The sequence below is a fragment of the Meles meles genome, chromosome 10 (genome assembly GCF_922984935.1).
Source record: "Meles meles chromosome 10, mMelMel3.1 paternal haplotype, whole genome shotgun sequence".
Lineage (NCBI taxonomy): Eukaryota > Metazoa > Chordata > Mammalia > Carnivora > Mustelidae > Meles > Meles meles.
Genome location: NC_060075.1, coordinates 63,780,426 through 63,806,412, shown reverse-complemented (window position 1 = coordinate 63,806,412; position 25,987 = coordinate 63,780,426). Strand labels below are relative to the sequence as shown.

General features: G+C 38.0%; 1 protein-coding gene across 3 annotated transcripts in view; it reads right to left on the bottom strand.

Moving 5' to 3' along the window:
• THSD7A (thrombospondin type 1 domain containing 7A) overlaps positions 1 to 25,987 on the bottom strand; it is a 458,712-nt gene that overhangs the window by 237,846 nt on the left and 194,879 nt on the right. For all 3 annotated transcript variants that reach the window (XM_046020921.1, XM_046020918.1, XM_046020920.1), the window contains exon 2: positions 22,909 to 23,740. In XM_046020921.1, the coding sequence (XP_045876877.1) occupies positions 22,909 to 23,740 (832 nt within the window). The remainder of the gene's footprint in view (positions 1 to 22,908; positions 23,741 to 25,987) is intronic.

Genomic DNA, 25,987 nt, shown 5'->3' with positions numbered 1-25,987 from the left:
AATAATAGTAGGGGACTTTAACGGCCCCCTCACTGAAATGGACAGATCATCCAAACAAAAGATCAAAAAGGAAATAAGGTCTTAAATGACACAAAGGGCCAGATGGACATAACAGATATATTCAGAACATTCCATCCCAAAGCAACAGAATACACATTCTTCTCTAGTGCACATGGAACATTCTCCAAAATAGATTCTGGGTCACAAATCAGGTCTCAGCTGGTACCAAAAGACTGGGATCATTCCTTGCATATTTTCAGGCCACAATGCTCTGAAGCTAGAACTCAATCACAAGAGGGAAGTTGGAAAGAACCCAAATACATGGAGACTAAACAGCATCCTTCTAAAGAATGAATGGGTCAACCAGGAAATTAAAGAAGAATTGAAAAAATTCATGGAAACAAATGATAATGAAAACACAACAGTTCAAAATCTGTGGGACACCCCAAAGAACAAACAATCCAATCAAGAAATGGGCAGAGGACATGAACAGACACTTCTGCAAAGAAGACATCCAGATGGCCAACAGACACATGAAAAAGTGCTCCACATCACTCGGCATCAGGGAAATACAAATCAAAATCACAATGAGATATCACCTCACACCAGTCAGAATGGCTAAAATTAACAAGTCAGGAAATGACAGATGCTGGCGAGGATGTGGAGAAAGGGGAACCCTCCTACACTGTTGGTGGGAATGCAAGCTGGCGCAACCACTCTGGAAAACAGCATGGAGGTTCCTCAAAATGTTGAAAATAGAACTACCCTATGACCCAGCAATTGCACTACTGGGTATTTACCCTAAAGATACAAATGTAGTGATCAGAAGGTGCATGTGCACCCAAATGTTTATAGCAGCAATGTCTACAATAGCCAAACTATGGAAAGAACCTAGATGTCCATCAACAGATGAATGGATACAGAAGATGTGGTATATATACACAATGGAATACTATGCAGCCATCAAAAGAAATGAAATCTTGCCATTTGCGACGACGTGGATGGAACTAGTGGGTATCATGCTTAGTGAAATAAGTCAATCGGAGAAAGACAACTATCATATGATCTCCCTGATATGAGGACATGGAGAAGCAACATGGGGGGGTAGGGGGATAGGAGAAGAATAAATGAAACAAGATGGGATTGGGAGGGAGACAAACCATAAATGACTCTTAATCTCACAAAACAAACTGGCGGTTGCTGGAGGGAGGTGGGGTTATGGACATTGGGGAGGGTATGTGCTATGGTGAGTGCTGTGAAGTGTGTAAACCTGGTGATTCACAGACCTGTACCCCTGGGGATAAAAATACATTATACATTTATTAAAAAAAAAAAAAGAAAAGAAAGGATGAATACCCAACTTTTATAGCAACATGGACAGGACTGGAAGTGATTATGCTGAGGGAAATAAGTCAAGCAGAGAGAGTCAAGTATCATATGGTTTCACTTATTTGTGGAGCATAACAAATGACATGGAGGACATTGGGAGATGGAGAGGAGAAGGAAATTGAGGGAAATTGGAAGGGGAGGCGAACCATGAGAGACTATGGACTCTGAAAAACAACCTGAGAGTTTTGAAGGGGCAGGGGTGGGAGGTTGGGGGAACCAGGTGGTGGGTAATAGGGAGGGCACGTATTGCATGGAGCACTGGGTGTGCTGCAAAAACAATGAATACTGTTAAGCTGAAAAAAAAAATAAATTAATTAATTAAACATCAAAAAAAATCTGTGGGACACAGCAAAGGCAGTCCTGAGAGGAAAGTATATAACGGTACAAGCCTTTCTCAAGAAACAAGAAAGGTCTCAAGTACACAACCTAACCCTACAACTAAAGGCTCTGGATAAAGAACAACAAAGAAAGCCTAAACCCAGCAGGAGAAAAGAAATCATAAAGATCACATCAGAAACCAATGAAACAGAAACAACAACAACAAAAAAACAGTAGAACAAATCACAAAACTAGGAGCTGGTTCTTTGAAACAATTAATGAGATTGATAAACCCCTGGCCAAACTTATCAAAAAGAAAAGAGAAAGGACCTGAATAAATAAAATCATGAATGAAAGAGGAGAGATCACAACCAACACCAAAGAAATACAAACAATTTTAAGAACGTATTATGAGCAACTATACATCAGCAAATTTGACAATCTGAAAGAAATGGATGCATTTCTAGAGACATATAAACTACCAAAACTGAACCAGGAAGAACTGGAAAACCTAAACAGACCCATAACCAGTAAGGAGATTGAAGCAGACATCAAAAATCTCCTAACAAACAAGAGCTCAGGGCCAGACGGCTTCCCAGGGGAATTCTACCAAACATTTAAAGAAGAATTAATACCTAGTCCCCTGAAACTGTTTCAAAAAATAGAAACGGAAGGAAAACTTACAAACTCATTTTATGAGGACAGTATTACCTTGATCCCAAAACCAGACAAAGACCCCATCGAAAAAGAGAATTACAGACCAATATCCTTGATGAACACAAATGTGAAAATTCTCACCAAAATACTAACCAATAGGATCCAACGGTACATTAAAAGGATTATTCACCACAACCAAGTGGGATTTATTCCTGGGCAGCAAGGTTGGTTCAACATCTGCATATCAATCAATCTGATACAATACATTAATAAAAGAACAACATGATACTCTCAATAGATGCTGAAAAAGCATTTGACAAAGCACAGCATACTTTCTTGATCAAAACTCTTCAAAGTGTGGGGATAGAGAGTACACACCTCAGTTTCATCAAAGTCATCTATGAAAACCCACAGTGAATATCATTCTCAATGGGGAAAAACTGAGAGCTTTTCCCCTAAGGTCAGGAACATGGAAGGGCTGTGCACTATCACCACCGCTATTCAACATCGTACTAGAAGACCTAGCCTCAGCAATCAGACAACAAAAAGAAATAAAAGGCATCCAAATCAGCAAAGAAGAAGTCAAACTATCACTTTTTGTAGATAATATGATACTTTATGTGGAAAACCCAAAAGACACCACTCCAGAACTACTAGAACTCATACAGGAATTCAGTGAAGTGTCAGGATATAAAAGCAATGCACAGAAATCAGTTGCATTTCTATACAACAACAGCAAGACAGAAGAATGAAAAATTGAGGAGTTGATCCTATTTACAATGGCACCCAAAACCATAAGATACCTAGGAATAAACCTAACCAAAGAGGCAAAGAATCTGTACTCAGAAAACTATAAAGTACTCACGAAAGAAATTGAGGAAGACACAAAGAAATGGAAAAACATTCCATGCTCATGGATTGGAACAACAAATATCATGAAAATATATATGAAACATAAAGCAATCTACAGATTTAATGAAATCCCTGTCAAAATACCATCCATTTTTTTTTTCATAGAAATGTAACAAACAGGGGCACCTGGGTGGCTCAGTGGGTTAAGCCTCTGCCTTCGGCTCAGGTCGTGATCCCCGCATCGGGCTCTCTGTTCAACAGGGAGCCTATTTCCTTCCCTCTCTCTCTCTGTCTGCCTCTCTGCCTACTTGTGATCTCTCTGTCAAATAAATAAATAAAATCTTAAAAAAAAAAAAAGAAATGGAACAAATCATCCTAAAATTTATATGGAACCAGAAAAGACCCTGAATAGCCAGAGGAATGTGGAAAAAGAAAGCCAACGTTGGTGCCATCACAATTCTAGACTTCAAGCTCTATTACAAAGCTATCATCATCAAGACAGTATGGTGCTAGCACAAAAACAGACACAGAGATCAATGGAACAGACTAGAGAGCCCGGAAATGGACCCTCAACTCTATGGTCAACTAATCTTTGACAAAGCAGGAAAGAATATCCAATGGAAAAAAAGTCTCTTCAAAAAATGGTGTTGGGAAAATTGGACAGCCACAAACAGAAAAATGAAACTGGACCATTTCCTTACACCACACACAAAAATAGACTGAAAATGGACGAAAGACCTCAATGGGAGAAAAGAATCCATCAACACAGGCAGCAACCTCTTTGACTTCAGCCACAGCAACATCTTCCTAGAAACATCGCCAAAGACAAGGGAAGCAAGGGCAAAAATGAACTATTGGGACTTCATCAAGATCAAAAGCTTCTGCACGGCAAAGGAAACGGTCAATAAAACCAAAAGTCAACTGACAGAATGGGAGAAGATATTCGCAAATGACATAGTAGATAAAGGGCTAGTATCCAACATCTAGAAAGAACTTATCAAACTGAACACCCAAAGAATAAATAATCCAATCAAGAAATGGGCAGAGGACATGAACAGACATTTCTGCAATGAAGACATCCAGATGGCCAACAGACACATGAAAAAATGCTCCACATCACTGGGCACCAGGGAATACAAATCAAAACTACAATGAGATACCACCTCACACTAGTCAGGATGGCTAAAATTAACAAGTCAAGAAATGAGAGATGTTGGAGAGGATGCGGAAAAAGGGGAACCCTCCTACATTGTTGGTGGGAATGCAAGCTGGAGCAGCCACTCTGGAAAATAGCAAGGAGGTTCCTCAAAAAGTTGAAAATAGAACTACCCTATGACCCAGAAATTGCACTACTAGGTATTTACCCTAAAGATACAAATGTAGTGATCAGAAGGTGCATGTGCACCCAAATGTTTATAGCAGCAATGTCTACAATAGCCAAACTATGGAAAGAACCTAGATGTCCATCAACAGATGAATGGATACAGAAGATGTGGTATATATACACAATGAAATACTATGCAGCTATCAAAGAAATGAAATCTTGCCATTTGCAACAACGTGGATGGAACTAGAGGGTATTATGCTGAGTGAAATAAGTCAATCAGAGAAAGAAAATTATCATTTGATCTCCCTGATATGAGGAATTTGAGAGGCAACATGGGGGGACTGGGGGATAGGGAAGGAAAAAATGAAACAAGATAGGATCAGGAGGGAGACAAACCATAAGAGACCCTTAATCTCACAAAGAAAAACAAAACAAAACAAAACAAAAAAAAAACCAAACTGAGGTTGCTGGGGGATAGGGATAGGGTGGTTGGGTTATGGACATTGGGGAGGATATGTACTATGGTGACTGCTGTGAAGTATGTAAGCTTGGCAATTCACAGACCTGTACCCCTGGGGTAAATAAGACATTATATGTTAATAAAAAAAAAGTGAAAATTAACTATTGGGAAAGCTTTTGAACAGTAAGGAAACCACCAACAAAACTAAAAACAACATACTGGATGAGAGAGGATATTTGCCAATGACATATTTGATAAAGAGTTAGTATCCAAAATATATAAAGAACTTATAAGACTCAACACCTCCCAAATTCCAATTTAAAAAAATGGGCAGAAGACATGAACAGACACTTTTCCAAAGACATCCAGATGGCCAACAGACTCATGAAAAGATGCTCAATATCATTCGTCATCAGGAAAATGTTAAGCAAAACTATAATGAGATATCACCTCACACCAATCAGAATGGGTAAAATAAAAAAAGAAAATGGGTGGCTCAGTCAGTTAAGCATCTGCCTTTGGCTCGGGTTGTGATCCTAGGGTCCTGGCACGGAGTCCTACATCGGGCTCCCTGCAGAGTGGGGAGTCTACTTCTGCTCTCTTGCTGCTGCTCCCTCTGCTTCTGCTCTTGCTCTCTCTCAAATAGAAAGAAAAATAAATAAGTAAAACAAAAAACACAAGAAACGACAAGTGTTGGCAAGGATGTGGAGAAAAGGGAACCCTCTTGCCTTATTGATGGGAATGCAAACTAGTGCAGCTACTATGAAAAACAGTATGGAGTTTCCTCAAAACAATTAAAAACAGAAATACTATATGATATAGTAATTCTATTACTGGATATTTAACCAAAGAATTAAAAATTCTAATTTGAAAAGATATATGTACACCTATGTCTACAGTAACATTATTTATCATAGCCAAATTATGGAAGTAGCCCAAGTGTCAATCAATAAATGGATAAAGAATATGTGGTATACACACCAACAAAGACACACATATATACACACATATACACACACACACACACACACACACACACACACACACATATGGAGAGAGAGAGAGAGAGAGAGGAATATTATTCAGTAATAAAAAAGAATGATACCTTGCCATTTGAAACAACATGGATGGGACCAGACAGTATAATGCTAAATGAAATAAGTGGTTCACAGAAAGACAAATGACGTATGATTTCACTATTTCACTCATATGAGAAATTTCAGAACAAAACAAAGAAAAAGAGAGAGAGAGACAGAGAGACACAAACCCCAAAATAGACTTTATGCATTTTTAGACTCTAAACTATAGAGAACAAACTGACGGTTACAGGGGGTGGGCGGGCAGCATGAAACCGGTGACAGGGATTAAAGAGTACACTTGTTATGATCAGCACTAAGTAATGTATAGAATTGTTGAATCTCTATATTATACATCTGAAGCTAAAATAACACTTTAACCATATTGGATTAAAATAAGAACTTAATAAAAATTTGAAAAAACACTAAAAAATTTCCCATTTTGCTCAGCCATTCTCAATTTACACAGCAATTTTACATGCCAGAAAGCTGCATTTTTAATAAAAACTGTTTGAAAATCTGTATGATATCCAAATGTATTAGTATACCGTATCTTGGATGGAATCCAAAAGTATTCAAATATCACACTGCCGAAAATAATTTCTGAGAAATTCATAGTTATTATTCTTGACTTACATTATATGTCTTTTCCTGTCTCTACTCCTATTCACCTACCAAAAGGAGGACATGCGTATTCATAAACAAGTCAGTTAGTGGTCTGATTTATGGCTAGGAACAGCTTTTTGAAAGCTTTTCTTTCTTAAACCAAAGAAGAAAATTAATGAAATCTCAGCTATCAGTAGTCACAACTGATTTTTCTTCTTCAAAAATCTGCTTGTTTTTTCCAGCGCACTACACTGTACATGATTGTACCAACATTCCAAGATCTTTTCAGTACAATGGCTTCTTGTATGAGGCACGGCACAGTTACTTGGCTCATTCACAATTCATTTGCTGTCCTGATAAATACCACTGCTAGTCAAAATTTCCCTGGCCACAGCTTTTAAAATCTAATATCACTGACCACATATTTACTCTAAATAGGGAAGAAAATACCTGTCAAAGACACTTTGAGGGAAAACACTAGATAATCACCCTATAGTAAGATGATACAAGATTAGGAAAATAAAGAATATAGCAAGGTCCAAGTGTGAGTAGAGGGTTAAAATCATGCCTAATATGCAAGCAATAATTTTAAGAAGGTAATAAAACACGCAAAATTACTAATACAATATATTAGTAGATGCAAAATGAGTGAGCATATTCTTAATTAGGTAATACAAATACTGCATTAATAATTTATTCAATTCCTTATCCTACATGGACTTTTTTCCCTTTGAAAGCATTTCCTCCTATTTAAATACCTTCTTGTTATATTCCAGTCAGAGGGAGTCTCAGTACTACCCTCAAAGACGTGGTAGAATTCCAGCAAATAAATGAGAACAATGGATGAGATCACAATCGCTGTTAGGGAGATGCAAGGTCACTGCCCCAAACAGTACCTAGGCTGCTCAAGGGAGTGCCAGCTCAAGGAAATCTGCTCTCACACAGGCCCAAGGAAGAAAGTTAAACTTAGAACAATCAAATGGAAGATATTAATAAGGCTCAGAGGAAAAGTGAGGAAATTGGGAAGGACTTTATTTAAACTTTATGTGAAGGAAGACTAAACAGTGGTATCTACATTTTGACTTACGATTGGTCCCTGGTCCCCAACATGTTCCTTTAATTTCAAGTTTTAAAACACTACCTAAGAGCTTCCTTTTGTTCAATTGCTGAATGGCAGGCCATCATTTAAACAAAAAAAAAAAAAAAAAAATACTCCTGTGGGTGAGACAGAGAGCTACGGGAGAGGTGAAGAGAGCCTAGGAACGATGAGACAGACCAATGTGCCTTAGGATGATGGCTGTGACCCTGGTGGTCAGAGTGATACAATATTCAAGAGAATGTGTTAGAAGTTTATAGGCAAACACTGACAATAGTAGCCTTTAGTTTGCCATCTTTGCTGGCAGTTACTTGAGAGTTGTGACTAAACAGCTTAGTGGCTTCAAGACATAAAAACAGGAGTTAGGGACAACGTAAATAAAGATGTTTATAAATGTACCAAACGTTAAACTAAACAGACAAATGCTCAGAAACTACTGGAGTGCATTTACGATATCAAGGAAGATAGATGTGATTTTTCCTTAAAAAGTTACACATTTTAGGGGTACATGAGTGGCTCAGTGGGTTAAGCCACTGCCTTTGGCTCAGGTCATGGTTTCAGGGTCCTGGGATCAAGCCCCAGATTGGGCTGCCTGCTCAGCGGGGAGCCTGCTTCACCCCCTCTCTCTGCCTGCCTCTCTGCCTACGTGTGATCTCTGTCAAATAAATAAATAAAACCTTAACAAAAATTACACATTTTATGATTTTATATAGAAAATATATTTTATTTAACTACCTAGTAACTACTGTTTAGTGTTAACCAGGCACAGTAATAGTAAACTACATTTTCAACTTTGTCTCATGAATGGAACTAATACCTATATCCTATATTCTCTTAGGTGAATAGGATTTATCTGTCCTAGGACCCTCTTCAGCATGTTTCAGTTGCATTCTTCATAACCTGCCTAAATGTCTGTTTTCCCAGCGGCCTCCATTATTCACCAAAAGGCTCAATTTCTAAAATGGAAAGACTCACTTTTCATACTTGAATAAACATTTACTGGGAACCAATGGTAGCCAGAAATTGTCTTAGCTGAGTGGGAGATAGAATCGCTAATATTGTGTCCATCTTTGATGAAGTAGCTTATGTAGCAATCACCTACTGTTGTTAGATAGGTTTTATATATATATACAATATTTCCTGACATAGTAGATACCATAACTTCCAAGAAAACTTTCCAAATACAACAAAATGTAGTTTTTAATGAAATGTGAGGCCTGCCCTAATATAAATAATCAGTTTTGTTGTTTTAAGTGCAGCACTGAAAAGAAATCTTCTATTCAAGGAATGAAATTAGGTTGAGGCAAAGAGCAGGAGGAAATATAAGTAAACATCGGTAAACAGATCAGAACGGGAAGCATGCATAAACCCAAGTGTGAATAGAAAAATGTCACGCAGTCAGTGTGGGATGCTGAATAAAGTGCAGAAGACAAGCTTTCTCTGCTTCATAAAATTCTGACGAGGGCAGCATCTTGGATTGTAATGCTGGTTTAGGGAGACTGTATACACAGTTACTGGCATCTGCTCTGACAGTCCCATTGCTCTACTATTGTGAAATGAATGTGAACACCTCTCTGGTAGGAGCATGAGAATATATGTGCTCCCCTCTTTTTTTTTAAAAAAAAAGATTTTATTTATTTATTTGACAGACAGAGATCACAAGTAGTGTGCTCCCTTTTTACTGATTCCAGGGAAGTGTATGCTTTGCTTCTCCCCATGACAATTATGCTCTGTAATCTAAATGGGGCACGTCCTGGGAACATGCAAAAAAAAAAAAAAAAAAAAAAAAAGAAAGAAAAGGGAAGACTGACATGTCTGCTATGAATCAGCCTTATTATAAAAAGGCAGGGGGTGGGGGGCATTTGAGAAGATAACCAGATCAGATCAAAAGAAGTAGCCTCCCCTAAAACAAAAGGTTTCAAGAAGCCTATTTCAAAAACGGATGTACCTCAAGTTCTGAAATGTGTCCCCATCTGCTGACACCGAGCCTGAGGTTCCTCCTAGAAATGTTTTTGTGTGAACCGCCTTCTGCAGAGGCATGTAGGACAGCACACGGGGCTCGTGTACACAACAGCCAGGCCACGCTGCTCAAGTCTACTTTGCTGCCATCTGCTTTGGGTCTTTTCTTGGGTAACCCAGGCAAGTTACTTAAAACCTCTGATGCTCAACTTTGCTATCTATAATACAGGAATAATAATACCTGCTTTGTTTTATACAGTGATGTTTTCAAAATATTTCCATATAAAAATTATGTTTTATTTAAGTGCAAAGTTCATTGTGTACCTGGCCAATGTTGGACAAGTAGTAACTGCCTAGTTAATCACTGTTTATTAGTTAATTATAATATGCATATAACATGGTAACCCTATTCACGAAACTCCACTGATCAATATAAAAAGTATATTTATTTATATAAAACTAGATATATTTATAAATATGTTTATATCTTGTATTAGTATATCATATAAACTTACATATAAAATATATTTATATAAAATATATATTTATAAAAAATATGTATTAGACTAAAAATCACTACTGCTAATAATGCAACTCTTCATGATTTCCCTTCAGATTTAAGATAAAGATAATGCAAAGCTATAATGATTAGCAAAATATTAGTACTGTTTCTTCATTTCTTTTTCTTATACTTAGTATTATTATAATTTTTTAGTAGTATACATACTTTTTAACCATGCAGGAATTTATAAATAAATGTTATCTACATAGGAGTGCACTGAAAGCACTGTTCCTAATAACTGTGGAAATGCCCAACGCATAGAACATAAAATCTAAACATTTAAGCTGGACCTCCAAGATTGGCCTGGCTTTTCATAGCTATGTCTAGCTTCTCATTCCTTACAGGAAAATCTCTCAATGTGTGAATGATCTATGTACATCACACCATTGCTCAATGAATCACTACTGATGCAAACTCAGGGCCTTTGCTCTTGCTGTTCCTATATTTCTCTTCCATTATTATCCCCTCTCTTAGGCATACCTACTGATCCTTAAACTTAGCAGCATTTCCTCCATGAGGCCATTTCTGATCCTGTCAGCCTCCTTTTTCAGGAAGAACTTGCCTAGGTTATCACTTGTACAAACTCTCTCTATAGACATAAGATCGCACATGTAATATTTTATTGCTTTTTTGTGTCATTCTTTCCACAGCAAAGTATAGGTCCTTGAGATTAGGGTCTCTGCTTTTATATTCTTTCCTTCTTTTTTTTTTCCTAATCAATATATTCCAGTACCCAGAAAGGCTTGATGTCTTGTACTTTGTTGAGCAAAAAAGTAAATAACTAAAGAAATGCATAATTAATTTGTTAATACATAATAGCAGTAACAGACATTGAAGTCATTCTCTGACTCTTGACACTACTCTAGTATAGCTGTTATATCCATCAGGGTCAGCAGAAAACAGACTGCAAAGTCACAAGGGTTAAATAAGAAGAGTTTAATAAAAGGATTATTAACAAAAGTATGGGTAGCGTTCAGAGAAATTACCGACAGATGGTGGAGCACCCTGGAGCTAGCAAGTATGGGAAGATTATCATCCCAAAGTGGTAAGGGGACCAAGGAAAAAGATTTTACCAAAACGTGATACGGACCTAAAGCTGCAGGGCAGAGCTGCTTGAGAGAGGCTGTAGCCTTTTGTGAGAAGAACTCAGTCACCACTTGACCAAAAAAGACAGGAATATATACTCAACTCCTCTCTTCCCACTTTCTTACAGCCTGTTGCTGCCTCCTATGGGTAGGATCCAACCAGAAAGAAGAGAAGCAGGAAGCTTTATTAAGGTACTGCTCTGGGACGAGCCTCATCTAGACACAGCACATCTAGAAGGGCCGAGTGGCTCTCTGAGCACAAATGTATTGTCAGTGCCCAGTCAGCTCTACATTTTGAGATGAGCAAAGCCATCAACCTCCGATAGCTATATACCATCTACAAAAGAAGGTGGGGACATGGACTCTATTTCTTCAGCCAGCCGTGGCCAGCAGGAAGCTGGGGTGAGCTTATGAAAAACGATGGTGAGCCTATGGCAGGCAAATCAACACTTTCAATGTTACAGAAAGTTTTTAAATCTAAAAGCCTGTTATTTATGCAAGAGAAGTAGTAATTTTATAAATGGATTCTGAATAACCTAAAAGTAATCAGCATTACTTTAAATAGTGGGCAATTTACTCCCTTCTTTTTGGTAAGGTTAGAATTAAGATTTGCAAGTTCAATGATTCCCTGGGTCGTCCTGTGGGAACGGGCCCCAGGAACTCCGCAGTACATGCTTGGAGAAAATACTGTGCCGTTACTTTCAAGACTGAGAGCTGTCCTGTTCTATATTTGTTCTGATGTTTCCATTTACCTGGATTTCTAGAACATGTCAAAATTAACTAAATTTCTGCCAAGAAAGATACATGGGATTTCATATCCACAATTCTAGGTATGGTTTTGGTTCAGAGTTCTTAGGAATCACAAAACGTGTAAGGCTTTCAGAGATTTTTTGACTCCCTCCTTCCCCCGCACAACACTGACTCGCTTTATACATATTTATTCATGAGAATAAAGTTTAAATTCCTTTTTCAACATCATGAAGTCATGGATATATAGGTTTTCCTATTTTATTACTTATTTCTCTTAATTATCTATTACTTAAATTCTCTTGTTGAATCAGCCAGGTTTTTAGGGGTTGTATTATTTATTTATTTTACTAGTATAAAGTCAGTGCTTTATGTTCACCTTAAAGGGAAGGACGGAGTAGTTGACAGCTAGTATTCTAAAGTAAACTAGGAGTTAGGCACAAAGAGAATGTGATGAGAGGAAATACAATTTTATCTTAACAGAAATAATTTTGAAGATGAAAGGCTATGCTAGAAAAGTATGAGTTTAAAAAAAAAATGCAGAGAGCCTCCCGAGGATTACTCACTACTATCTGAAGTACTAAGACTGAATTTATAGAAAGACTTAAGAAGAAAAAACATAATTGATAACAAAATAATAGAAAAACACTCCAATGTGCCCATTTTTCTTGGGATACTAGATTATTCTCCTCTTCATATCTTAGCCAGTTGCCTTTTAAGAGTTTATTTTTTTTAAGAACAGTTTTAGATTTACAAGAAAATTAAGAGGAAGGTATAGAGATTCCCCACACACTGTCTGTCCCACTTGCATAACTTCCCCATTTCCCATCACTCATTTGAAAGGTACATTTTTTAGCGAGGATGCAGCTACACTTAAACACCGTTAATCAATCAAAATCTATGCTTTCCATTATAGTTAACTTTTGGGGTTGTATATTCTACCAGTTTGCACAAATACATAATGGCATATATCTATCATGATAATATCCTTCAGACTATTTTTACTCCCCTAAAGCCATCCATGCACCCCCTATTCATTTCTCTCTCCTACCTAACACCTGGTAACACTGTGTAGATATTGCGCGGATGTAAGTTTTCAGTTCCTTTGGGTAAATGTTTAGGGGTGTAACTGCTGGATGATATGGAAGTATGTTTGGTTTTATAAGAAGCCTCCAAACTGGCTTCTGAAGTGGCTGTACCATTTTGCATTCTCACCAGCAATATTCATTCTTGTTGCTTCACAACCTCACCAGGATCTGGTATTGCCAGTGTTCTGGATTTTTCCTATTCTACCAGGTGTGTCGTGGTATTGCATTGTTTTCATACATATTTCCCTGATGACCTATAATATGGAGCATTTCTTCATATGCTTATTTAGCAGCTGAATTTTGTCTGTGGTGAGGTTACGGTCCTTGATCCACTTTTTAATCAGGTTGTTTTCTTATTGTTCTGTTTCAAGAGTTGTTTGTGTATTTTGGATAACAGGCTTTTAACAGATGAGTCTTCTGCAAATATATTCTCAGTCTGTGGCTTGTCATTCTCTTGACATTGTCTTTTGCAGAGCAGAAGCGTTTAATTTTAATGAAGCACAATTTATCAATTATTTCTTTCACAGATCATCTTTTGTGTTGTATCTAAAAAGGTATCATCATGCCCAAGGTCATCTACATTTTCTCTTATGTTACCTTCTAGAAGTTTTATGGTAGTTTTGCCTTTTGCATTAGGTCTATGATGTATTTTGAGTTCATTTTTTGAAGGTTATTTAGGTCTGTGTCTAGACTTGGGTATGTGTATTCACTTATTTCAGCCCTGTTTGTGGAAGAAACTCTCCTAGCAATGTTATATTGTCTTTGTTCCTTTGTCAAAGGTCAGTTGACTGTGTTTATGAGACCTAGTTATTTTTTGCCCTTATATATTTGTGCCTAAAATAAACGTCTGCTTTATTGAGTTATCTAGAAACTACATAGGTAGATCTGGGTTTTTTCTGTTTGTTTTTTGTTTTGGCTTAGCCAACAGAAAACTGTTTTAGATCCCAATTCTGTCTTATTCCCTCAGGAATGTACCAAGTGGGATTTCCCACTGGCAGTGTTTCTACTGGATTTATAGTTACAATTAATTGCCTTTGTTAAGCAACACAACAAAACAAGGCATATTCAAATGGAAGATACTTTCCAAAGTAGGCATGACTTTCACTAAATGTTTCTTGAATTATTTATAGCAGATTTTATAGTTCTTCCCAAAACATGTTATGTCTTTGATATGCAGATTCAGGACTTCATTTCAGGAAGAGGTGATCTGGGACAGCTAAACTTTCCAGAAGTGAGGGAGGCTCATAGCAAAGCATTAAATCTCAGGCTCACGCTGTTGCAATTTAGAGACGTCTGCCTCCTCTAACCCCCTTCTTCTTCACCTCACCTTTGACAGCTTCTCTCAGTCAGGAGACCTGGGAAGTTACATTCTGGCTGAATTACTCTCCAGCTACACTTCCCCTGTGATTCTGGGGTGAAGAACTGACTTTTAAGGGACCTTCCTCCACATTCCCTGTTGTATGTCTGCGCTCTCCTCCCACCCACCCCCAATGGAGATAATCTAATGAAAAGATCCTTGAATAAGCCTTTCAGGATTGTATCCCAATTACTTTTTTTGAAAATTTTTTTAATTTTTATTTATTTATTTGACAGAGAGAGATCATAAGTAGGCAGAGAGAGTGAGAGGGAAGCAGGCTCCCTGCTGAGCAGAGAGCCCGATGTGGGACTCGATTCCAGGACCCTGAGATCATGACCTGAGCAGAAGGCAGCGGCTTAAACCACTGAGCCACCCAGGTGCCCCAAGTATCCCAATTACTTTAAAGGAATCTCTTTCATGCCTCAAGTCCTAGATTTCTTCCCCTTTCCGTTTTTTTTTTTTTTTTTTTAAACTATACGTAGACGTGCTTCTTTTAATGGCATTTCTGGTGAGGGCAAGACAGTGGAATAAAACTGCCTTTACTCTTTCATGTTTGTTTAGAAATCAATTACTGCATTGGGCTGAATGTGTGTGTCCCCCCAAAATTCATATTTTGAAATCTGAACCCCTAATGTGATAGTATGAGGAGGTAGAGCCTTTGAGGGGTGATCAGGTCACAAAGGAAGCCCTCGTGAATGGATCAGTACCCTCATAAAGGGACCCCAGAGAGCTCTCTCCCACTCTGTGCCATGCGAGGGTACAAGGAAAAGCCAGAAGTCTACAACACAGAATAGAGTTTTCAGCAGACAGCAAATCTGCTGGCGCCTTGATCTTGGACTTCTAAGCCTTTGGGACAATGAGAAATAAATAACTGTTGTTTTTAAGTCACTATTCTATGGTACGTTATTATAAAAGCCCTGATATACACACTTCACTGGCTAATAACTACACATTCCATACAGGGAAGCACCGTGATTTAAAATACTAGTCCTTTTATTGGTGGAATTCAGATTGTTTTGCTATATCAAACCATGCTATTGTGAGAGTTGTACATATTATCTAGAAGAAATTCATAGTACCACTAACAAAGGTAATGTCCTTTTAAAATTTTGATACATTTTGCAAAATTATTTTTTAAATAGGTTGTATTAATTTTTGCCCCCCCCAAGAATATGTATACTTTCAATTCTTTAATATTAAATACTATTACTTTTTTAAAAAGATTTTATTTATTTATTTGACACAGAGAGAGGAGATCACAAGTAGGCAGAGAGAGAGGGGGGAAGCAGGCTCCCGCTGAGCAGAGAGCCTGATACGGGGCTCAATCCCAGGACCCTGAGAACATGACCCGAGCGGAAGGCAGAGGCTTTAACCCACCCACCCAGGCACCCCGATATTAAAGACTATTATTAGTAAAATATCAAGTCTCAGACTTCTATCCTTAGAAGGACCTGCTTGCAGGGTTGGCCCTTGGCAGCATCTGGGAACTTAACTGGTAAACAGTTCTCTACACTGCTAAAAGTGTTCTCTAGGGGCGCCTGGGTGGCTCAGTGGGTTAAAGCCACTCTCTTCAGCTCAGGTCATGATCCCAGCTCAAGTGCTGGGATTGAGCCCCACATCAGGCTTTCTGCTCGGCAGGGAGCCTGCTTCCTCCTCTCTCTCTGCTGACCTCTCTGCCTACTTGTGATCTCTGCCCAATAAATAAACAAAATCTTTTAAAAAAATGTTCTCTAAATGAGAAAACTGCTCTAAATGATAAAGCAGTTCATTATGCTTAATTTGTTTGTATAAACAATGTAGTTTACAGTGAATATTTGCTTTCCCTCTGGGAGTTGGGGATTTTTGCATATGCTAAGCATATGCAAAACCCTAGGCATAAGGTTCCTATGTGATCAACCCTCCCCCCCCATAAAAGTTTCGGACCCTGAGACTCTAATAAACTACCCAGCAGATAGTGCGTTGCACAATTTGCTGCAACTCTTCATTGGAGGGATTAAGTCTAGGCTATGAATTTCAACCTAGTGAGTACCCTGGAAGCTCCAAATTTCCAGGGGAACCTCATACCGTTTCCTCCAGACTTCTCTGTCTACACATGTTTCTTTATGCTTTTGCTTTATATCCTTTCACTGTGATGAATCTCAGCCATAACTGTAACTATATGCTGAATCCTGTGAGTCCTTCTAGTGAATTATCAAAACTGGAGGCTGTCTTAGTGATCCCTGACACATTATTAAACATTTTTAGTGACTAATCTGATAGGTGAAAATGGGATTAAACTTTTTTGTATTTAATTATGATTGAGGATTAGCATTATTTTCTGTGATCTGAAACTATCCTTTGCTGATTTTAATCGATTTTAATTTTTAGAGCAGTTATAGGTTCACAGCAAAACTGAGGGCAAAGTACAGAGAGTTCCTATAAAACCCCTACCTTTGTATATTCAGAGCCTCCCGATCATCAACGTCACTCACTAGAATGGGACCTACGTTAATACATCATCATTACTCAGAGACCTTAGCTGACACCACAGTTAACTCCTGGCATTTGAAATTCTACGGGTCTGAGCAAAAGTATAAGGGCATGTATCTATCACAATAACATACAGAGTCATTTCATTGCCCTAAAAAAAAATCCTTTGTGTTCCCTCTGTTCATCTCTCCTACTACCTAAGCCCTGTTAACACTGCTATTCTTTTCACCGTCTCCAGGGTTTTGCCTTTTCCAGAATGCCATACAGTTGGAATCATACAGGATGTAGCCTTTTCTTCCACTTAGCATTTAATTTCTTCCATATCTTTCCATGGCTTGATAGGTCACTGTTTTTTTTTAACACTGAATAATATTCCATTATCTGAATGTGCTACAGTTTAATGATTCATCTTCTGAAGGACCTCTTGGTTGCCCTCAAGTTTTGGCAATTAGGAATAAAGCTGTTATGTGAACGTCTCTGTGTAGATATTTGTGTGGATATAAGTTTTCAGCGAGCTTACAAATCGGCTATAACCTTACTCTGCATTCCCACCAGCAATGAACCAGCATTCCTGCTGTTTCATTCTCCCCAGCATTCGGTGTTGCCGGTGTTTTAGATTTTGGTAACTCTAGCAGGTGTGTAATAGTATCTCTGTTGTTTTAATGTGTATTTCCCTGATGACCTATGATATAAAGTATCTTTTCATATGCTTATTTGCCATTTGTAGATCTTCTTTGGTGAGGTGTGGTGGTCTTTGGTGCAATTAAAAATCAGGATTTTTTAATCATTGAGTTTGAAAAGTTTTCAGTATATTTTGGATACCAGTCCTTGTATATTTAAGATTCCAGTCCTTTATCGTTCTAATCAGGCTGTTTTCTTATTGTTGAGTTTTAAAGAGTTTTTTGTTTATTTTGAATACCAGTCCTTTATCACAAACATTTTCTACCAGTCTGTGACTTACCTTTTCATTTTTCTTAATCCTCTGTTTATTTTCAATTAGGTTTTGACCTTTTTCTCAATATTATGAGTGCTTATGTATTAAGAAAATTACCTTTGCCAATTAAATGCTCAAATATTTTTTCTCAGTTTGCTAACTTGGGTTTTAACTTCACTCATATTTTTCTTGAGCAAAATTTACTTTTTAAAAATATAATTACTATATGATCTCTGCATTCTGTACCCTAAAGGGTCCTTATTTAAGGTTTTTAAAAATTTATTTTTTCTTTTAATATTATAGAAACAAAATTTAAGTATTGAATATACACCCTGCCTTTGCTTTGGTATAACAAGTGTCAATGGCATACAATTCGAGAGATATATATATATAGATATAGTTATACAGATATCTCTATCTTCTCATTCCTTTACATGGCAAAGCAACTGCCCCCTGAAAAAGCAAAGTAATTAATTTCCCTCCAAATTGGAAATGTTCCTTCACCATAGGCAACATTTTATAGGATTTTGCAAATCTTATTTCTAGACCCCATTCTGCTTGATCTGATTATTCATGTAAGAACATGAAATTGTTATTACTATTTTTATAGAATAAAATACATTTATCTTGGGACATTAGTGCTTTCTCTTTTTATTTTTCAAAAATTTTGTGGCCTTTCTTATATGCTTATTTTTCCCTTATAAATTTTACAGTAACAATATTGGGACAACTGGTACAGGCATACATCATTTTTATGTTTCTAAGTCTGGTGTTCTGTGCAGAACTTTTACAGTTAGGTGTATCTATAGAATTTTTTGTGTCTTTTTTACTTTTTTAAAAAATATTTTAAAAATTTTATTTAAATTCAAGTGAGTTAACATATAGTGTTTTATTACTTTCAGGGGTAGAATTTAGTGATTCATCAGTTGCATACAACACCCAATGCTCATTACATCAAGTGCCTTCCTTAATGCCCATCACCCATTTACCCATCCCTCTCCCCACCTCCCCTCCAGCAACCCTCAGTTTGTTCCCTATGGTTAAGGGTCTCTTACAGACTATGGTCTTTTTAACTTTTGTAAGTGTAATATTTTAATCTTCTGTTTCCACCATTAGTGTTTAACTAATTATTATGCATCTAGGAAATATCTTGATTGTTTTGATATTATGTTTGTGTCCATCCACTGCCCCCCCCATGGGTTATTTTATTGTTTTTATTTTCAATTGATTCTCTTGAGTTTTCCAGTATACAGTCATAATATTGGGAAAAAATCTTAAGTTATCTACCTGCTTTCCAATTTTCATTTCTTTCTCTTTTCTATTACATTAACTAGTACTTAGGCATGAGCATTAGCCAAGAGTGGAGTTAATGTGTTGTCCTGTCTAATTTTTGACAACAACACTATTGCTTTTAGAGTTTCACAGTTTCAGTACTGCACTAGTTTTCAGTCTGAGGTCTCTTTGTCTTTCCTTATAAAAATTATTCTACGCCACCTCTTCCATGAGGACATGACCGCAACCTCTTCTAGAAGAATATGACCCATGTGCCATTTCAATCTGTGGTTAAAGTGTTAATTTCAGGAAAGTCCGATAATGTTTGTGGGGTTTTTTTGTTGTTGTTGTTGATGTTATTTGCCTTTTCTGTTCTAATTTTTCTGGTCCTATCTTCAAGAACATCAGTTTCATATAATGATCTCCCTTGCTTCTTTCCATATTCATCATTTAAAAAAAAAATTATTATTTACTTGGATGTCCTCAAATTGTTCTCTATATCACTGACTCCTCTTCACAAGATATTTTACCACATTTTGTTGCTTCTAATGTAAATTCACTTCTTTTTCTTGTTTCTCATTCCTCTCCATTTCTTTTAGGACCTCAGGCAAATCACTCATTTGATTAATGAGTTAAACTCATTCAATTTTCGTAGCTCTTCTTTCTGTTTTTGGTTCAGAAACGCCATATTTCCTTTACCATCTCTGGTTTCTTGGAGAACTGCTTGTCCTTACTTTCATATCAACTCTTGGCCTGGGGCAATACTCTACTTAAGTTTGGCTGAAACTTACTGCTTCATAGGGGAGTCCTCTGTGTCATGGCGTGTTATGTGTAGGGATTTAGAATTCTTGTCCGCTGGTCATCAAACTTTAATCCCTCAACCCATCAATACATTTCTTGGCAGTAACGGCATAGTGAGTTTCTTGTTCAGTCTTGCCTATCATGCCATCTGTTTTCAAACTCAAAGATGCTCCAGTAGCCCTTTCTTTTAACACAGACCATGCCATACAAAGAGACATCATTGCCTTGGCCTTCACAAAGTCCAGGCTACTCGGAGAGTTTGAGCGTTTGCAGAAGTTGCAAAGATATAACGATCTCCTAAGTTTCTTCCTTCGGTTAGGTTTAATTTCACCACATTCTCTAAATCTCTGTCATTTATGGTTTGAGACTTTATTTCCTATTGTCAAGAAAAAGTAGACTTTTCATTTGTGTTTTTCATTATTATTGATTTCAGTCTGTCTGAAAGCAAAAAAGCAGGCCAGATCTATCATCTGAAACTTGGAAGTTCTCACAGTAATTCTGCTACAGTTATATTTATTTGCCTGCGAACTGCTTCTCTAAGATTCTTAGGTTTATTTAGCTAAATTCATTCAGTCACTCTAACAGATGTTTTTAGCCCTATTAAATGATATTTTTTTACCCACTGACATGACAAAATTGCTTCTGAATCTGATATAAGGGGAAAGACTAAATTTGATCATCAAGTCTGTGATCTGTGGCTCTCTTCTTTGCTGGTGTTAACCATTTACTCTTTATTTCACTAGCTTCACTGACATGGTACAATGTTGGAGCAACACCTATGTCAAAATACCTGATTCTTACCTCTCTTCACTAAGTCTTTAACTGTCTTAATCATATGTATTTATCCATATAATATAATTCTTAAATGCAAGAAATATTAGCAACCAACTTAAATTTTAATCTATACCCTAATAAGTTATATTAGGTTTACTTCGAATAGAATATAAGCACGCGGCAGAAGATCTACAAATCTTTAAATGTGTTTGCTTACTTCCAACAACCAAATGGGAATAGTAGGCTCTAGGGCTCTATGCAGTGGTAGGTACTATCCTAATTACACTTTTAATTGAGTGGTCAACATTAAATTAAATGTCTACAGCATGTTAACTCAGTGACAGCAGGAGACAACTCAAGTTGCCTTGGAGGCTCATTTAATTACTTGGTGGGAGCCAAGTAACCAATATAATTGTAAAACTTGAGGAAAAGAGATGAGTAAATCTCCAGGATGAGGATAGTCAGAAAAGAGTAAAACAGGGATTGAAATGAAAACACACATGATACACAATCATGGTGAACATACACACATACACGAACGCTTAAGGAGTTATAGGGAACCTGGAAGGTGAAGGCAGGAGATCAAGTAACCAATGATGAGACCAAGAAAGGAGTTGGACTAATGTTACTAAATGAAGAAAAAGCAGATTATTGTGTGGCTGAGAAAAAATACAAGTGTGTAAGTACAAAGAGAGGAGGGACTAGCACATAACCTAAAAATGATGACCAGAGCAACGCTATGCTGAGAGAAATTATTGTCTAGACAAATCAATTGTTTATTTGTTTACTTATTTCTTTAAACTATATTCTTCACTAAAAAGGCTTTCAACCAGCTTTCAAAATCCACAGATGGCAAAATCACCAGGCAAGAATGAGTGAAGGAAAATCATGGTGCAAAAAAGAGGAAGCAGTGGGATATGTTAGTAAGCAACCTACTTGCCACACAGTCTAGTCATGCTCCCAGGAGCCAAACCAAACAGGCACATGTGATCTGTTACAACATTTCCAGGGCCATAAGGAAAGCAATCCAGCTGCTCACCAGCAGCACACGGGTTGGGCCTTCAGTGAAATTTATCTTATGTGTTTTTAATCAAGAGAACAGACTGTGTGATGGAGTAGATGACACTTTCAATGTCATTTCTACAATAAAGATGATATAAAATTCTGAGTGATGTTACCATAATTTCACTCAGTTCAGTCCAAATCGTAACTGCATAAATAGTTCAGAAAAACCAATTATGCAAATGATCCAGATAAGACACTCCCAGATGGTCTGGCTTATCCAAGAGCAAAATTTAGAATACCCAGAGAACATCATATCCTTTAGATAATCCTCAATGAATAATCCTCACTGAATATTTTCACAACAAGTAAATCACACATGAGAAAGTCTTTCATAATATAGTCATTATTTACCCAGCGATCACTTGACAAATAATTTCTGTGTAGAACATGCAGCCAATTAATTACATGTTTTCTAAACCGGGCTACTCATGATTAAATAATGTCTACTTACCTTAGTTTCTTCTGGTTCCCCCTTTTTTTTTTTCCTCTAGGGAGATTTATTCCATTTTATAAAAACGTGAAAGAGAATTATTCTTAGGTATAGCTCCCTGGGTTGTTGTTTAGATTTTGTTTATAGGGTAATGCTGAAAATGCTATAAACTTGGAGAGATGTGCTTTATTCTCACTAAAATAAGTATCTGAATTCAAAATCCCCAAACTCTAGCTTCTAAGTAGGTTTTCTTTTTCCCCCATTGTAGGTGGAAACAGCACGACTGACCTAAAGAAGTAGTACCATCTCATGGAGAAGAGCTCATGCTACAGATCTTTGGCAGGAACACTTAAATGAACTCTAGGAGTACAGTGCCTAACCAGGAGCAAAACAGAAACGAGGTCAGGAAACCCATGAAAGCTTAAGTGTCTTAAAGTAGATCACGTAACACTTGGGAGTAGCTCATCCTAGACTGTGCACATATGAGTCTTCGGACTTAGGAGGCAGAGTCTTAAGTACTCTGTAGCCCACGCCTCGACAGAGAGACACCCCTCCCCCCCAGTTAAATGGCTATAAAACATTACCTCAAATCAGCAGCTTTCCCCGTCTTGTTAGTGCACATAACCTCTCTGGTCTGATATCCAATCTGGATGTCCCAATATTTGTTCTCCTGCCGGTTCTGTCTATTTCTGTTTCTCTTTTTCTTAATAAGTTCACGGGCTTCTGGATCCTTCACTCCTTTGCCTCGGTCCTTTTCCCGTTCTTTATTCTTTCCACGTCTCCTTGCTTGTCTCACTTGTCTTGAGTGGGGCATTGAGCACGAGCTCCAGGGACCCACGTGCAAGCTGTACATGTTCTCTTCCTCTTCACAGGGGCTGGACTGGCACACCTGAAACTCTGTCAAGTTTGGGCAGCCAGAACCTCCAAACTGGGGGGGTGCTACCACGTGACGCGTCCGGTGCTGGAGCCCACTGCCACACGTCTTGGAGCACTCAGACCAGGCAGAAAACTCCGACACAATGCAGTCTTGCTGGCAGGGGATGAGGCAGGCCTGTTCCAGGAGAGGCTTGGGCTCAAAGTACTCACAAATGATATCCTCTGCAGGAATGTCCTTCTCTTTCTGGATGCACGTTATCTCTCTCACCTGAATGCCTTCCTCCCCCTTAATGCACTCAAGGGGTTTCTCCAGGCTTTTGGAAATCACGGGCTGACACTGATTCCAGGGTCCCAGGCTCCAGTCGTACAACTCTTTGTGCCAGTCACACACTTTGAAACAGATCTGCTGGTTACTGGGTCTCTCGGCCGGTTTACAGTTTGTATGTAACGTCGTCCAGCCTTCCACGTGAGCACACCACACGGCCCGGGTCTGAATGCCTCCTGGCCCACATTCATCTCCCATGCACCTGCCCCACGGACCTGAAAATGAGACAAGAGTTAACAGTGCCACTGGAAGAAAACCCTAAGTTACTTCACTTTCCAGAAAGGCATTTCAAGATCTAGTACATTAACTTCCCTGAAGTGTTATAAAGTAGGTCTCTGCACATGAGTGTCGGAAAGTAATGATCTGCACTCAGTATTTTTGCAAAAGGAGAAGTGTGTCAGAGAATCTATATAAGGTAACCGCTGGGACAAGTTCATTTTGGGTCCTTTTGGGTCTTTTCTTCATTAATTTTAAATAGAGAACACTTGCTCATAAAGGACATCAGAAATCAGCAGCAGTGAAAACACAGGACCCCCACCTTGTAAGCATCGAATCCATGTCAGCAGCAGACTAACCGAGTGGCCCCCTGGGCATGGAGACTGTGCACATACGAGTCTCCGGACTTAGGACAGCAGAGTCTTAAGTACCCTGTAGCCCATGGCTACTGTGCTTAAACAAAACCATAATCTTCATTTCCCACTCTAGGTACAGAATATAAAGGTACATTTACATTGGACCATCACGTTAGCAGCAAGCTAAATGCCACTAGGTCTAAATTTCAAAATACAAGTGTCTTGAAATAACTCAGAGTCTAAATCCCAGATGCAATTCAGGAGAACTCCTTAATATTTTATTGTTTTTCCAGTATTTGATACTAATTATGAGAACAGACTAATGAATCAGATTAGGACTATTAAGAAACTAGGCTTTTTAAAAGTTTTTATTTAAATTCCACTTAGTTAACATAGAGTGTAATATTAGTTTCAGAAGTGCAATTTGGTGATTCAGTACTTACATGTAACACTCCGTGATCATCACAACAAGTGCACTCCTTAATCCTTATCACCTATTTAACCCATCCCCCCACCCACCCCTTCTGTGGTAAGTATCAGTTTATTCTCTAAAGTTAAGAATCTGTTTCTTGGTTTGCCTCTCTCTCTCTCTCTCCTTTTCCCTATGCTCATTTGTTTTGTTTCTTAATTCCATATATGAGTGAAATCATATGGTATTTGTCCTTCTCTGACTTATTTCACTTAGCATAATATTCTCTAGCTCCATCCATGTTGCTGCCAATGGCAAGATTTCATTCTTTTTTATGGCTAAATAGTATAACATTGTAGATATACACCACATCTTCACCCATTCATCAGACAATGGCCATTTGGGCTCTCGGCGTAAATTGGCTACTGTAGATAATACTGCTATAAACACTGGGGCTCATGTATCCCTTCAAATTGGTATTTTTGTATTCGTTGGGCAAATAACTAGTAGTTCAATTGCTGCTGTGCAGTGTAGTTCTATTTTTTTTTAAAGATTTTATTTATTTATTTGACAGAGAGAGATCACAAGTAGATAGCGAGGCAGGCAGAGAGAGAGAGAGAGAGGGAAGCAGGCTCCCTGCTGAGCAGAGAGCCCGATGCGGGACTCGATCCCAGGACCCTGAGATCATGACCTGAGCCGAAGGCAGTGGCTTAACCCACTGAGCCACCCGGGCACCCCAGTGTAGTTCTATTTTTAACTTCTTGAGGAATCTCCACCTGTTTTCCAGAGTGGCTACACCAGTTTGCATTCCCACCAACAGTGCAAGAGAGCCCCCCCTACTCCACATCCTTGGAGTAAGGTTAGAGGGAACATACCTCAACAAAATAAAGGCCATATATGAAATAACATAGCTAGTGTCACCCTCAATGGGGAAAAACTGAGATCCTTTTCTCTACAGTCAGAAACAAGACAATGATGTCCACTCTCACCACTGCTATTTAACATAGCTCTGGAAATCATAGCCACAGCAGTCAAACAACAAAAAGAAATGAAAGTCATCCAAATCAGCAAGGAAGACATCAAACACTCCCTATCTGCAAATGACAGAATACCCCATGGAGAAAACCCAAAAGACTCCACCAAAAAGACACTAGAACTGATATATGAACTCAGTAAAGTTGCAGGATACGAATCAACGTATAGAAATTTCTATACATCAATAATGAAGCAGCAGAAAAAGAAATTAAGGAATCAATCCACTTAAAATTGTACCAAAAAACATAAGATACCTAGGCATCAACCTTACCAAATAGGTGAAAGACCTGTATTCTGAAAAGTGTAAAACACTAATGAAAGAAATTGAAGATGACACAAAGAAATGGAAAGGAATTCCATGCACATGGCTTTGAAGAACAAATACTGTTAAAATGTCTTTACTACCCAAAACAATCTGCATGTTTCATATAATCCCTATCAAAATA